A 17,267-nucleotide genomic window follows, 5' to 3' on the forward strand; every position below is an offset into this window, starting at 1 on the left:
AATTAATTAATTAATTAATAATAAAGAAAGAAAGAAAGAAAAAGAAAGAAAGAAAGAAAGGCTTTGTATTAGTTTCCTGGGGCTACCATAACAAAATACCACAAATTGGGTAGCTTATCAGAACAGAAGTTTATTGTCTCATAGTTCTGGAGGTAGTCATCCAAGTTCAGGGTGTAAGCTGAGCCATGCTCCCTCCAAAGTCTCAGGGGAAGATCCTTTCTTGCCTCCCAGCTCCTGGTAGCCCAGGAGTTCCTTGGCTTGTGGATGTGTCTTCACATGGCCCTTCTTCCTCTGTCTGTCTCTTTGTACATTTCTCCTCTTTTATAAGGGCACCACTCATACTGGATTAGGACCCGCCTACTCCAGTATGATCTCATGTTAACTTACAGCATCTTCAAAGATTCTATTTCCAAATCAGGTCACATTCACAGATACCAGGGTTTCAGCCTTCGCATATCTGTTTGGAAGACTCAAACCATAATTGCCTTCGAGTTAGAAGAAAAATTAGATAAAACATTACTTGTAAATGTGAACAACACTTCTAAGTGCTTAATATGCAAACTAAACACTTCCGTTCTGAAGGAGTGCATCTCTCCTGCTTCACTCACCAGTGCCACCTGCCTGCCCTGTAGATATCCCAGTCTGTGTGGCATGGTGGACCTTCTCAGAGCTGCAGAACACAGAAGGTTTAATGCACAAAGCTGATGTCTTATTAAGATCATTCCAGATATAGGGTTTTCATTCTTGCTTACGTGCACACACACACGTGTGTGTGTGTATGGTATTGTTTTTCTTAGAAGTCAAGGTCCTCCAGAGTATCTCTTCTCTGAGTGTATACCCAAAATGCTTCTTCGGTCAGGCTGACCTGGCAGGTCAAGTCAGGTGAAGTCTGCCTCAGACCTTTGTTTACCTGCTTTAGCCCACGTGGAAGGTTCTCTCTGCATCTTTCTATGCAATTAATCATAATGAAAATGATGTTTAAAAAGACTCAATATAATCCTCGTTTATGACTCAAAGTCTCCCATTAAGCCCTCTATCATTTTTCAAGTCTGCACTAATTTTCTGTACTAAATGATTTTAAAGGCATAGTAAATAGTAAACAACAGTAATAATAATAGTACGTTTAATTATAATCTAATGATTTTGCCTTCATTTTGTTTCATAAAGAAGCATAGTAAACCTTTTGAGTGGCAGAAACCACATTTTCTTTAGCCTGTGGGAGCATGTGTGTGTGTCCCATAGAAACTATAACAGAGTTGGGTACAAGATGCTTGAAAAATATTCATTGACTGATCCAGTGATTAAAATCAAAATTTTTGTTAATACCATATTTACTTGTATAATGTCCCCACCTTTTCCCATTATTTTCACATGCATCTGGGTCCCAGTCCTCCACTGCCTTCAAGAATCACCCTCTGGGGAATTTCTGATTTACTAAACAACAGTGACTTTAATAAAGTACAACAGCAACCAGTGGCAATGTTAATTAGAATTGAGATCTCCTGACACATTTGCTTTCCTTGAGCAATTCCTCCATTCCTCTAAAGAGCTGTTGAGAACAACCATTTCAAGTGGCTAAACTACTTTTGGCGAAGCAATTGTCTGTGACTGATAGAAGTTTGTGAGTGTGGGTGTGTGGTGTGTGTGTGTCTGAGAGAGAAAGAGACACAGAGAGAGAAAGAAGAAAAGTATAGGGAGGGAGAGGAGAGTGGAGAGAGCCAATGGCAGAAAGGTGACAGAAAGAGAGAGAGAGAGAGGTTTATAGGTAGAATTTTCTTTGAGTGTTAGGTGTGGAGTTGAGTAGTACTTCTGTTGGTTAGGAAGGAAAGCTATATGTTAGTTACAGTCCTAGTGTTTCTAGTAGTGACAGAAGGGGGTTAATAGTTCAGTGGCCCAGGGGCAAGGAGACAATAATGGAAATAAAGTGTGAAGAGAAGGGAAAACAGTAAACACTCACGCAGCATTCTCTTCTATTTCAAAAGTAGCAAGTCCCAAGGTGCTCTTTTTACGTAGTTATTTGCCTGTTCTGGACAAAGTCTATCTTATGGAAGAATATTCTAATGTTATTTAAGTTGTGCATGGTTTGTTTAAAACACTGAAGGTAACTGAACTTTAGATATTTTATTTTATACCTTTTTTGCTAGTGGAATTATGGCATTTTCTAGCACAGAACTAGCATGTTTGGGGTTCTTTCTCTTCAGAAAAATAAAAACTACCAACACGACAAACATTTTTCTTTTCTCTTTGTTTTCTTCCTCAAAATTGGTAAAAAGGTAGACTCAGTAGATACAACTGCTGTGATATATTTGGGAGGCATTGACTTCTTCTAACGGTTCAAGTAGCAGTAACACTCATTTGAGTGTTTATGTGAATATTTTCACTATTACACAAGAAATGCTGACTTGACTGCCTTTACATATGTCACTGCATTTGCCCTACATTTGTGTTAGTGTAGTTACAAAAATTTCATAATCAAACATTTAACCAGAATAATTTTTTTCTTCCACATGTATCTACTTTCTTCACAATCTAAAATGAAGCATGTGAAAGGAAAACATATTTATGTCATTTCTTCTGGTCAGTAGATAATTTACTGCTCTACAAACAGAGCTGAAAGACTCAGGAGAACAGATGTTAGATGCTATAAACGAAAGGAGCCACTTCAGGAGTTTGCAAAGGTAAAAAGTGAAAATATGGTATACATTCTTTTTACACTCTGAATTTCTAGAAGATTCATGTCAAGGTGTGTTCAGTAAAAAGTTTAATTGTGGAACATCTAATTGTTTCACTTTCGTTTATTGCACATTTCTTTTTCCCTTGCCTACACTTTGAAATGTTTGGATTCCCCAAGGTCCCATTCTCAGCTCCTTCTCATCTCAGTGTCTTGCTCTCCTTGGTTAGGATCCTTCGGTCTCAAGTTTTAACCACTCCAAAGGTAGCTAAGTGTCTAATCCCACTAAATCTTTTTAGCTCTAGATCTGTAATTACAACTGTCTACTGGTTTCTCATGGATTACACCTCAACATAAAGAAAACAAAAATCTTTACAACTGGACCAATAAGCAACATCATGATAAACGGAGAAAAGATTGAAGTTGTCAAGGATTTCATTTTACTTGGATCCACAATCCACACCCATGGAAGCAGCAGTCAAGAAATCAAAAGATGCATTGCAGTGGGCAAATCTTCTGCAAAAGGCCTCTTTAAAGTGTTGAAAAGCAAAGATGTCACCTTGTAGACTAAGGTGCACCTGACCCAAGCCATAGTATTTTCAATCGTATCATATGCCTATGAAAGCTGGACAATGAATAAGGAAGACTGAAGAAGAATTGATGCTTTTGAATTGTGGTGTTGGCAAAGAATATCGAATATACCATGAACTTCCAAAAGGATGAACAAATCTGTCTTGGAAGAAGTACAACCCGAATTCTCATTAGAAGCAAGGATGGCGAGACTACGTCTTACATACTTTGGACATGTTGTCAGGAAGGATCAGTCACTGGAGAAAGACATCATGCTTGGTAAAGTACAGGGTCAGAGAAAAAGAGGAAGACCCTCAAGGATTGACAATGGGCTCAAGCATAACAACAATTGTGAGCATGGTACAGGACCGGGCAGTGTTTTGTTCTGTGGTGCATAGGGTTGCTACGAGTCGGGAACAACTTGACAGCATCTAACAACAACGACTGATTTCTCAACTGAATGTGTCAGAGCATTTCCAAGTTAACACAGTCAAAATTAAGTCCTGATTTTCCCTTATAAATCTTGCTCCACAGCTCATAATGCCTGTCTCTGTTTTAGTAAATCACCTCCCAGACACTCAAGCTAGAAGCTTTGGAGTCCTTATTGGAGCTTCCATGATGAGAATTGAAATACATTCTCCCTATCTTAAACAACCAGTCGTCATTGAGTTAATTTTGGCTTATGGCAACTCCATGTGTATCAGAGTAGAACTGTGCTCCATAGAGTTTTCAGTGCCTGATTTTTCAAAAGTAGATTGTCAGGCCTTTCCTCTGAGGTGACTTGGGTGGACTCAAACTTCCAAAATTTCAGTTAGCAACCAAGTGTATGAACCATTTGCACCACCCAGGGACTTCTATCTTAAAGATATCTAAATTACTACAAAAAATCTACCAAATAATATTCAAAACCTATTGTATCATCATGTGGTAGATACTGTGCATTGCTTATGCAACATCATCTGTCTTTATCCCTGCTAATAAACTATTGATTTCATGGACAGGTATTAGGCAGAGACCCTTGATTTAAGGGAATGGAGGGCCCTCTATAAGCCCATGGAAGTTCCACACCCTGTCACTCAGTGATTGGTCCAGATGACATGTTCTCCACTTCTGACCAATTAGATGAAAAGGAGAATCTGCTGGGGCACAACACCCAGAACTCATGTAGCTAGCTCATGATCATTAAAATAAACAAATAGAATTATGAAGGAGAGTTAGAAAGCTAGAAAGTTCCTGGGTCCTTGATGGTATCTACAAAATAACTTGAAATGCCTGTCTATAGACTAGGAGGTATGTGAGTTACCAACGACCATTATTGCTTAAGCTGCTGTTAATAAGTACTTTGTAGCTAGGAACATTTCTAATTAATACACATGGCCCTTTAGGATTCTTGCTTTCTGGTCCCAATCTACCTTTCTAGTTTCTTCAATCTTCTCCCACACTCTTCACACCAAACACACTATGTCCCATCCCATAGACTTCTAGGTTTTCATCCAGGAGTCTGTCACTTTCTTCTTCATCTCCCTGGTGAGTGACTCTATGTTTCAAACTCTAGCTCAAATGTTACCTCCTCAAACTATTGTTAATTTAGCAACCAAAAGCCCCTGATCATGCCTATGGAAATTATACCCTCCCAGGAAACTGATCTCCCTTCTGTTTCACATATCATTTGTATGTAACACATTCTACTGAAATAATCAATTTGCCTGTCTTGCACTAGACTTTAAGCACCTATACGTAAGGATGCAACCCTGTACGCCCGGGTCCTACAACAGTGGCTGGTACACACCACACACTCAGGTTATGCTGAAGGTTTTCATAAAAGATATCTCTGTTCACAATAGGAGCAGATATTTTTCATGTTTTTTGAATAGAACTATTGGAAAACATTTATAAAATTACATATATACATTTAAAAAAGTCTACAACTAATCATAAACTGAAAGTGAATAGTGAAAGTCAGTGACCTTCGGGAATGACTTTTTTCCTCACAAAATACCCATTTTTCCCTTTCTTTCTTTTTTCTTTATAGACAAAATATCGTTTTGTCTTACAGACAGATATAGATAGATTTTTTTTCTCCTACACCTATAGCTATGTACACTTTACAATCAAAAAGATTTTGTAAAGCTTCTGCTAAATTCACATGCTGCTCCTCTCCAGATTTGGGTTAATGCTATTAATTTGGTTCTCCATGCTGCTGTTGTGAGCTGCCGTTGAGTTGGCCCCTGACTCATGGTGACCCCATGCACAACAGAAAGAAACTCTGTCCGGTCCTGTACCATCCCCATGTTCGGCTGCAGATCAGACTATTGTGAGCCATAGGGTTTTTACTGGCTAATTTTCCAAAGTAGATCACCAGGCCTTTCTTCCTAATCTGTTTTAGTCTGAAAGCTCCACTGAAACCTGTTCAGCATCATAGCAACAGGCAAGCCTCCACTGACAGATGGGGGGTGGCTGTGCATGAGGTGCATTGACTGAGAATCAAACCCAGGTCTCCTGCATGGAAGGCAAGAATTCTACCACTGAACCGAAGAATACACAATAAGGCTTCATCATCATTGATTTACGTGACATTTGAAGTTTTGGGAAGCTATTGCTTTACCTCTCCCTGAATACTGTTCCAGAAACATCTCTACCCCAGCTTCAGGGATCATTCATCTTGTTTGATTTTAACTTGTGCCTCACTGTCAGAGACCACAGACTAAAACCATGTAAATTACTTTCTGAGAGGAATATCAGAGTTGAAAAAGAATGTTAAAGGACTGGTCTATTCTTTAGCATTCTAACACTTTTAAGGAATAGAAACCTGAAAATTACAGAAGGTTTCTTGATTATATGCTGTTTATTTCAAATTGCCAGCTCTCCGTGAGTCCAGCATGTAGATTAATTGGTTCAAAACAAACATGTGCTGTTTTTTAAAAAAAATATACGTGTAATGGTATTTATCTATTAACCAAGAAAATTGCATTGCAGATTTAAATTTCAACCTGTGAAATTTAAAGGTGTATTAGTTTAATTTTCTCTCTCTTTTGACTTACACTTGGAAATTTGTACCATGCCCAATGCCCAGTTACTGTCTTCAGCTTACAGCTTCAGATGCTTTATAATATCTACTCCATCTACTGCCTTTAGATAATCTTTGTACTTTTTGTTTAGTTTTTCCCAGTTGCTTAAAATCTTTTTTGAAGCAAAGAGGGTATACGCTCTAAATAACCTGAAATCTACAAATTACAACTGTTTTAGATAAGGTCTCTAGATGTTTTTGAAGAAATTTACTGGATACTTTCAGGTCATCAAGGCTGTTGCGTTGCACAGCTCCAAGAAGTACCATTTGCTTTTCATCTACGTGACTTGTGCTCCCTGGAGAGGTACAGTATATTGTCACATCCCTTGGAACCTAGGTGAAGGGCTATTTACACTGTTTCTATGAGTAGAAGGGAGTTCTTGGGTGGTGCAAACTGTTAACAACCTTGGCTGCTAACCAAAAGGTTGGAGGTTCGAATCCATGCAGGGACACCTTGGAAGAAAGTCCTGGTGATATACTTCTAAAAAAGCAGTCATTGAAAACCCTGTGGAGCACAGTTCTACTCTGACATAAGTGGGATCATCATGAGTTGGAATCAACTCAACAGCAGCCGTTCTATTCGTGGTGGTATTTTTTTGGGGGGGAGGGTTGGTTATAAATAGTGGCAGGGGTATCTGTGGTTGGGGTCCTATAATTGACAATCCCACGAAAGCGGTTTATGAAGACCTCAGAAATTATGGCCTGGGAGACCATTATAGCTCTTACCTGAACTGTGGTTTCCTGCTAACAAGGTAGGGCTCACAGAGGATCTTCCCATTCTACTGGTCACCACAGGTGGCCCCGGTGTTCCGTCCCATTCCTGAGCTTTGCCAGGCTCTCTGGAGGAAGATGCCCCGTGATGCCCTCTCTCTTTGCTCTCCAGCTTTGGTATCGGCTCCGTGCTGTGGCTGCGGACTTTCACCTCGTCTGTCGATTCTACGGATTAACCACAATTACATTCCATTAAACAAACATCAGATCCTTCCCAAATTCCTCTTTAAAAATTAGAGAATGGTTTTCTAAAGTGCTGTCAGTATGTTTTTGGAAACAGACTTGTGTTTGAGATTACAAAATGTAAATGTAAAAGGGATAGAGAGCGCCTGGGACGTTGTTTTCTGAGCTGCGTAGGTTAATATCAGTGCGAAATGCAGTTTGCTCTTTGAAAATAGAGAACCACGGGGAATCTTGAGTCTTCTTTAGTTACTCTTCTCTCATGCTCATCTTCAAGGAAACTTGTTAAAGAGCACTTGACATGCACTGTTGTTACTTTCTCATCTTTCATTCACTCCTCAATCCATCATGACATGGATCCAATCTGGCCACTCAACTAAAACAACTCTTGTTAAGATCACCTAGTGCCTTTTAGTTGAGAAATCTAGAAGATATTTTTTTGCCCATTTGACAACCCTTGATTACTCTTACTTATATCTTCAATTCTCTTGGTTTACTTGATGGCCCATCTTCCTGTGTTGTGTTCTATTTCCAGCACCATTTCTATGCCATTTATACCTTCTCTTCCTTCACTTTAGTCCACTGTACTTCTCATTTCATATGACACCCTTTCTGCGATCTTAACCATTCTTCAGGCTTTGGCTAGCAATCTACTGTATGCTAAGTGATTTCTCAATATTTTATCTGAAACCTAGACCATTCTCCTGAGCTTTAGACTCATTTATGTAACTGCCTGCTGGATGAGTCCACCTGGATGCCCCATAGATAGCAGACACAATATTTCAGAGACTGAGATGACAGCATTTCTTACTAAGCTAATGGCTCCTTCTGTTCCGATAGTCCTCAAAGTTAAAAGCCAAGTAAGCATCTTTGACTCTCCCTTTCTTTAACTGTTGCTTCGCAAATCCATCAATCAGAAGATTCTGTAGATTTTATTTCTGAAGATCTTGCTCTCCCATTTGTTCTGTTTTGCGTCATGTCTACCTCCATCAATCTGGTTCAAGTTCTAATTATCTCTCTGGAATTACTCCACCTTGTCTCCTTGGCTGTGTCCTTGCTTCCTCAAGGTGTAAGCTCCATATAGCTACCAAAGTGATCTGTTTAAAATGCAAACCTCATTATAATGTACCCCTGCCTAAAATCCTTCCAGAGTCTCCTGTTAGCCACAGAATAATATCTAAACTCCTGAGTATGGCCCACAAGATTCTCCTCTATGTCACTACTCCTTTCCTCTATAACTTCCTCACTCCCTGGTCAATATTACACTCCAGGAATACCAAATTGATTATAGCTTCTTTCTTGCTACCACACCCTCAGCAAAAACTGTATTGTTTTTTATAGGTATCTCCTCATCTGCTTTGAGTACCTTTATATCTTGTCTTTGCTTGACTGACTGTACTCAGCCAGTTACTCAATTTAACCATCCTCTGAAGCCTTCCCCATGCATATCACCATCCCATGTTGTGTCACTTGCAACTAGTAAGGTCATCTCTGCACTGATTTTTTTTATTATTATTTTTCTATGTATCTGATCTCCTCCCAAGGCCCTCAATTCTTTGGAGACAGGAACTGTATTTGTTTTTGTTTCTTTGCTGTTGTTGTTTTTTTCATTTTGATGCCCCCAGCACTTAGCGTATTGCCTGGAACATAATAGGGCTCCAGAGGTATTTGATTAATTGTTTAATTAATTTGCTACTTTTCTCAACTCCTCAGGCATCCTCTGATGTGTGTATGTAGGAAATACAGCATTGCTAAGGGAACAAGAGACTCAAGTGAGTGTTGTAAATGTGTTCAAGTGACACGGAGCTAATGGTATTTAGAGAAATCTGATTATCTAGCAATCTCGAGTTGTAAACTTCCCCAGGTTAAAAGTTTAATTCAAATAAGACATCTTTGAGGAAGATTATAGTGGAAAACATCACAAAATACAGTTCAGAGAATCTGTGTTTTGTTTTCTTTATATTTAGGCTCAAATAGTCATCAACTTCCAGCAGTGTGATAATACACAGGTCACACTATGTTCCCCATTATCTGAATCAGTGGGGAAGAGATAGAACAAGTCCTAATGCAGTGCACAGCTGCAGATGAAGAATCCAAGAAGGCCTGCCCTCCTGGCCCTGGCTGGGGACCCATGTGACTGGGCACTTTGTTTCTCCTCTTGGAACCTCATTTTTCTCAAATACAAAATGGAGATGACATCAGTCCTGCCTAATTTCCTAGATTTTATTTTAAGGATCCAATAATATTCTATATTTTTAAATATATTGAAAATTAAAAATCCCCACACAAATAAAAGGTAGTATTAATTTAAATAAATTTTAGTCATTTATCCTTTATAAATTTTTTGAATATTTCTGCATTTAGACTAGATAATTGCTATAAAACCAAAGCCATTGCCGTCAAGTTGGTTTCATCTCCTAGCGACCCTATAGGACAGAATAGAACTGCCCCATAGGATTTCCAAGGAGCAGCTGGTGGATTTGAACTGCCAACCTTTTGGTTAGCAGCTGAGCTCTTAACCAAGGTGCCACCAGGGCTCTGATAATTGCTATAGTCTTTTGCAACTCTAAGATGTTATGCAATTGCATAAACACATGTCATGAATAACATTCTATGAGAACTTAAATTAGGAGGGTAGTCCCCTAACAATCTCAGAAAGGTTTTGGGTCATTAGGTGGGCCTCTTTATAAGTTTAATTCCAAAACAAACAAATAAAAAAAAACCCGTTACTGTCAAGTTGATTCCGACTCACAGTGACCCTACAGGATAGAGTAGAACTGCCCCATAGGGTTTCCAAGGCATGGCTGGTGGATTTGAACTGCTGACCTTTCGGTTAGCAGCCGAGTTCTTGACCACTTGACCGCCAGGCCTCCACAAGTTTAATTCCCATTTATACTGAAATCAAATATAAGAAGTCAAAATGTTTTAAAAAGTAATACATTCAAGCATAAAAATTATTGTAACAGATTTTAACCAACACTTGCTTTTCAGGGCTGTGAGTCAACATGGAATAATACCGGTATCAGAAAAGAACATCATAGAAGATTTCCGAGCTGTTTATTCACAGTTTCAAATAAAATGTAGCTCTCTCTCCCAAATGTCACAGCCTCAAAGCCTAATGACCCATCTGCTTTGTACCAACTTCTTTTCTAGATTTTGAATCAGTTATTGGGGTGCTCAGTTTTTTACTTTCCTCTCTCTGTATTTTTCCATTACTACCATTAAACACTGACCAAGTTTCTTTTTTTTCCTGTTCATCACACACACACAAAATCCTCTCCCACTAGAATTCAAAGTAACCAGAGAAAGAATGCTCAAACTAAACATCAGGGCCAACATTGTTCTTGCAGATTCAGACAATATTTTAAATATGAAAGGAGGAGAATTTGTGGCAAGGCACCTCCACTGGCATCAGCCTCTTTGTTCTCATTCAAATTACTTCCTTATACAAACCAGGGGACTGTCACCTAGGCCTCAAGCCTCAACCAAATAAAAGCCCAATACAGCTTTCGAAACAAAAAGAAGCTTTTTTCTTCTTTGTTTTCAAGTCCCAGAGGTTAGTCTTCTGTGAATTTTGGCAGGTGTATTTAGAGAAAATTGAACAAAAGGACTGAAGAAATTGTACTTCTCAGACCTGTGACTGTGTGCTTTAATGCCAGCCTCCCCTACGGAAGGCAGAACTGAAGAAAGAGTAAGAAAACCCGAAGTGTAACACAGCATTTTATTTGAGAATAAATCTGTCTTCTCATATATGTTCAAGGATAGCTCCCTACAAAATGTGTTTTCTTATCAAAAGAAAAGAAGAGAAACTTCAAAATAGCTGTTAAAAAGAGGAAATGTTGCAATCAGGCTAAGAAATATATAAAATAAGGCATGGTAGAAGCTCAAAGAGAACTATGTAGAGAAATAAGGATGCATTTATCCAAATTCATAATTTCAATGTTTTTCCCTAAAGCTTGTTGAAAACAAAATTGATTTCAGTAATAAACTTTCTTGAACAAGATCAATCTTAGAGACTGTGGTGAAGCTTTATGTGAAATCTAAGTTCTTTCCCTGTTCACAGTTATAACCCAGGCTTCAGCACAGGGCCAAGTACTTAGAGTGTGTTCATTCTTTATTCATCAAACAAAGGAATGACTGAGTGAATTTCAGGTGCCGATTTAAAATCTGATCTTCACATTGAAATCTGATCTTGAATGAAATCTTCTTAGGAAAATGCATATATTATTGTATTAAATTTGTCTTCAGACTGTGTGTTTCACATATCATTGTCCTAAACTTCTTATAGTGTTTAAGTTGTTAAACAAGGATAAGAGACCAAAAGCAACACTTCCATGCCCAGAATATTCCAATTGAGCACACTTCATGCAAACTCACTCTGAAGTTCCCTCTCAAAGCTTTCCCATTCCCTCCCTCTTCGTGATGCCTCTGGGTCTACATTTGTGTCTATGGCTTCGGCATTATCCTCTCCTCTCCATTCCTGCCTTGGCCACCTAAAAACACTTGGCTTTCCTCATCCTATCAGTTGAAGGCATTAAGAGCAAAAACTGAGGTTTCCCAATGGACGAAGAATTCTGCCTGCTGCCTGGCCTACCAATTTCAAACCCAAGACGGCCAGAGTTTTCAGCCTTCACCTTACCTACAGATTTTGGACTTGCCAGCCCCCACAACCACATAAGACAATTCCTTAAAATCTTTCTCTTTCTGTATGTGTGTGTGTGTGTGTGCATGTGTATGGGAGTCCCTGAATGGCACAAACAGTTGAGAACTTAGCTACTAACCGAAAGGTTGGCAGTTTGAACACACCCAGAGGCACCTCAGAAGAAAAGCCTGGTGATCTTCTTCCCAAAGATCACAGCCATGAAAACCCTATGGAGTACAGTTCTACTCTGCAAAACACGGTTGCTAGCAGTCAGAATTGATCTGATGGCAACTGGAGTATATATTATGTGTCTGGGTGTATATACACAGATATATATGCTTTATTTTTATGCAAATGATGCACACATTCTCCGTTTGTTTGCCAGCTGTGCCCTCCCCACCATGAGGCACCCTCACAAGTGAACCATGCCAATCCTCTTCCACATGTTGCTGTAAAAAAAAAAAAAAATTAGAATAGCCTGCTTACAAAAATATCTCACAGGGGGAGTGTGCAGCTGACAAACACTGAAAGCACATGTTTTTGCATAAAAATATGGCACATATATGTATATATATAATGTGCATATGTGTATATATATAATGTGCATATATGTATCTGTAATTCATTGCCATCTCCAACTCATATAGACCCTATGAGACAGAGTAGAACTGCCTCATAGTATTTCCAAGGAGCAGCTGGTGGATTCAAACTGACGACCTTTTGGTTAGCAGCCGTAACTCTTAACCACTGTGCCACCAGGGCTCATATATATATACACATACATATGTATGTATTACATTGGGCAAATAAGCTGCAAAAGATCTCTTTAGTGTTATAAAGCAAAGATACCACTACTTTGAGGACTAAGGTGTGCTTGCCCCAAGCCATGGTATTTTCAATCACCTAATATGCATGTGAATGTGAAAGCTGGACAATGAATAAGAAAGACCAAAGAAGAATTGATGTCTTTGAATTATGGTGTTGGTGAAGAATGTTGAATATACCATGGACTGTCAGAAGAATGAACAAATCTGTCTTGGAAGTATACCAGAATGCTCCTTAGAAGCAAGGATGGTGAGACTTTGTCTCACGTACATTGGACATGTAATCAAGAGGGACCAGTCCTTGGAGAAGGACATCATGTTTGGTAAAGTAGAGGGTCAGCCAAAAAGAGGAAGACCCTTAATGAGATGGACTGACACAGTGGCTACAACAATGGGCTCAAGCATAACAACGATTGTAAAGATGGTGCAGGATGGGGCAGTGTTTTGTTCTGTTGTACACAGGGTCGCTATGAGTCAGAACTGACTCGATGGCACTTAACAACACACACACACACACACACACACACACACACACACACACACACACACATAAATATATCTATCCCCTGTTGGTTCTGATCCTCTGAAGAACCCTGACTAACACAGTGTGCCAGTATACAACATGTCCTCAGTGAAAATTGGTGGGATGAGTAAGTGGGTGCATGCTTCACCCAAAACACTTAGCATATTAGCTTTCCCTCTTGATCTTACCCGTTTGGGCCCTGACTCACAGCCTCTCCTCCCAGCTCTCCAATCTCTCCCAGCACACAGACCATGGCATAAATCAATAGCCCTCATTAGCTAACATGAACTGTTACTGTCGCTAACATTATTTTTTTGTAAAACAATAAACTTTTCTAACTGACTTGCTAATGATAGACTAGAAAACAGAAACAGTTTGCCTAGGGAAAAAAAATGCATATTATTTGGAAAAATGTTATTGGTCAGTAACTCCGTGTCATTGAGGGAACCTAAAATTCCATTCTGCATTTTGTTTTGCAATATTTACAAGGATTAATTTTCCATATCATTTAATTGCTTCTGTGAACATCTAAATGAATCAGATAATTTAGATATGAGTCTTTATATTTGTGGTTTGTTACTGCTTCTATGCTTGAAATTTCACTCTGTCACATAGGGATCCCTTAGTTACTAAACATGGGCTCTTATTGCGTTGGTGAATAGAGACCAAAACCACTCTAGCTCATGTTGCTAAGGAGCCTTTGAGTTTCCTGTGACACAGAGAAGGCTTCCGAATTGCCCCGTTATATTGGCATAATCAGCAGGATCAAAGTCACTCCAATCTATTCTAACCACTCAACAATCGAAATAATAAAAGGTGATCAAGGCAGATTAATTAAGCAAAAAAGCCAACACATTTGAAGTGCTAAAGGAGCTCTGACATAGAGTGCATTATCAGATGTGTATTAGATACAGTCATGACATTTTAGAGCTGAAGAAGACCTTGGAATTTACCAATTGCAAAGGCTCATTCAAAGAAACGTGTGAATCTATAATTGCTGATATTGTCATCCTGGATCTGGGAGGATAACTCCAGAGAGAAAGAGTTTCCCACCTCATGGGAAAGTGTGTCTCAATTTTGAACAGCTTTAATTGCTAGAAAGCTCTTATACAGAGCTGAGGTCGGCCCCCCTCCAAGCACCACCATTTGTCGGTTGTTGGTAGTTCTGTTTCTGGAGCAACCCAGAACCAGTTTCTATTTGTTTTTAAACAAAACACTTTTAGAATCCAGAATGAAGTTGTCTGTCTCCCCTGGGTCATGTTTTATTCAGAATACAAGTCTAGAATTCTCACTCTCCTGGTGGCCCTGAGCTAGACACTAATTGTTTGTCATGGTGCCTTTTAAAACTGCGGTGTGTGTTGCCGATGAGGGCCAGATAGCCAGACACTGGTTACCTACGAGTACAGCGAGCCCTGGTACCCCTCACTGCACTTCTACAATTCCATCCTCCGTGTCCTTAGAGAAAAGAGGGCAAAGGTGCCCGTGTCTCTGTAGCAAAAGGGCACCTGGGGGCAGGGGCAATTTTTTACTTTTTATGATTCCTTCTCTGTCATGTGAACTCAGTCATTTGGGGTCAGCTATGTCAATTTCTACATCTGAGGGATGCCTTCTCTTCAGATAGACATAGAGAAAGAATGGTAGCTCAGAAGTCTGAAGATTTCATGGTTTCAAATAAAATGGAAAGAAAGCCCAGGTTTGTGTTAAGAAGGGGCTTAGGGTAAAAACCTCTGGCTCACAATGACTGGGGCACATTGAAATAAGATAGAAAATGCCAAGAATCCTGATTGTTTGCAGGGTAAAAATTCGGCACAGAGCTTTCAGTAACTTGCCCAAGGTCATACACGTGGCAATTAGCAAAGACTTGATAAAGAAACAGGTTTCCTGGCCACAGCCCAGCAGGCACCTTTTATCACAGTACGCTGGAACTCACATACAGCATACTCGAAGGTTCTTTTTACTTAATTGGGAGGAATCACACTTATTCAAGGGATGGAATAATCACTAGGATTTTAAAAATCATATTTGTTCCTTAAAAGCTCTCAACCAAAGAACTAGATATTATTCACTTTTTATCAAAGTATGTGAGTATTGTAGAAATATTGCCAAATTGTGTCTACCTGAGAAACCCTTCACTGAAGCCATCAGGCCTATCTCCTGTGTTGACATAGTCTACTCTGACACACATGGAGTCACCGTGAGTTGGTACCGACTTGCCAGCAACTGTTTTCATTTTCTTTTTCTCAAAGAATTCTTACTTTTTTTAATTTTTTTTTTGTACTTTAGTTGAAGGTTTACAGAACCAATAGTATTTCTCATTAAACAGTCAGTACATATACTGTTTTACGACATTGGTTAACAACAACCCCACGACATGCCAACACTCTCGCTCAAAAAATTCTATTACTACAGGCCAGGGAGAGAAAATTTGCTCCAGCACGGTCTATATATTTTTTATACATGTACTGAAGAAGCTAGGAGGAGCTGTGGGCAGAGATTGGCCAAATGATGATCAAATCCATTTGCTTCCTGGGTATCCAGTTAAAACAAACTTCCCAGCATTCACTGCAGTTAGGGAGAGCCCTTCCACTGAACTCTGACAGTTAGGAGGTGGGTGGAAGTGATGTCCACCACCTCCAGGTCCGGCTGTAAAACTTACCACAAAATCCTCATCCTCTCGCTTCCCTGTCCTGCTGGATAGAATTTTTTGAAGTCCTAGGGCCTGGCTGAAGGAGTCCAGGTAATACAACATTTAAGTGCTGGGTTGCTAACTAAAAGGTTGGTGGTTTGAACCCACCCAGTGGCTCCACAGGAAAAAGATCTGGCAATCCGCTCCCATAAAGATTACAGCCTAGAAAACCCGATGGGGCAGTTCTACTCTGTCACATGGGGTCACCATGAGTCAAAATCAACTTGACGGCACCTAACAACAACAACAGGGTCTGGCAGAGGCAGCAGATGGAAACCACCATCTTCTTAATAACTGTGATGGTAAGAACAGCCCCTCTTCCACTGGACCCACTAATTATTACTGTGCCTGTGGCGGATGTCTTTGACTGTGACAATGAATAAGAGATAAGTTGTGTTATATTAAGCCACTGAGAGTTTGAAATTTTTGCTAGAGCACTTGTCCTATTCTAACATAGATTTCCTTCCAATTAAAAAAAAAATCTAAATACAAGGTCCTTGAGTTTCTAATGAGGAAAATATTTTTATTGGCATACTGCATACTGACATCAAAGTGAAGGGGCAGAGAGATTTGTTAAGTTGTCAAATATGGCGCAAGAATCCAGCATGCAATCCTTCTCTCAGCTCTAGTTATAATAAATCTACTTCCTTTACAGAACTCACAAGTACATCTTTACTGATTATTTTAAATGCTACGGCGTCAATAAATATGTGAATGTACAACTGAATGAGTCTCTGAAGTAATTATGCAGTTAAAAAGCTTATATATTTATATTAATTTGTATGAGGATAGTGCCATGTTTTTATCCAAAATAGATTCTAAGAACAAAATTTCTAAGAAATAATTTAAAAAATAAAATTCTTTTTAAAACATTCATAAAGAAAATATTAACCACATATTCAGTATAAAAATAATTTAGATATAAATTAGATATATTTAGGTAAAAAATAAGGATAAATTAGAATATATCCTCAGAAATACCAAAACAAAATAACATTCTGGAATGGGGTTGAGATGGTCTGGAGTCCATTTTCACCCTGGTTCAATAAAACGTCTGAGGGTTTGAGGAAACAACTCTTTCTGAGCCCTGGTTTTTCTCAATTAAAATTATAGACTTAAACAATTTCAAAGGGCCTTCCAGATTCTAAAATTTTATATCTCTATTATTCCAAAGTTCTTTCAAAAAGAAAAATAGTTCAGATGCTTCCTAACACGATTGTTACTGCTCCAAAATATACCTGCCCTTCACTTTTCGGAATGCTCTACATTTTTCAAGGTGACTTTATGTAGATTAATTTCACTCCATCCACTACCCTCCCCCACTAAATCATAA

The 17,267-nt window shown here is 39.0% G+C and overlaps 1 protein-coding gene across 1 annotated transcript in view; it reads right to left on the reverse strand.

Moving 5' to 3' along the window:
* The window catches only part of NYAP2 (neuronal tyrosine-phosphorylated phosphoinositide-3-kinase adaptor 2), a 318,780-nt gene that overhangs the window by 81,072 nt on the left and 220,441 nt on the right, over positions 1-17,267 (reverse strand). Inside the window, exon 6 of the mRNA XM_023740121.1 lies at positions 7,035-7,244. Within this exon, the coding sequence (XP_023595889.1) occupies positions 7,035-7,244 (210 nt within the window). The remainder of the gene's footprint in view (positions 1-7,034; positions 7,245-17,267) is intronic.

This window comes from Trichechus manatus, unplaced genomic scaffold, assembly GCF_000243295.1.
Source record: "Trichechus manatus latirostris isolate Lorelei unplaced genomic scaffold, TriManLat1.0 scaffold00147, whole genome shotgun sequence".
Classification (NCBI taxonomy): Eukaryota; Metazoa; Chordata; class Mammalia; order Sirenia; family Trichechidae; genus Trichechus; species Trichechus manatus.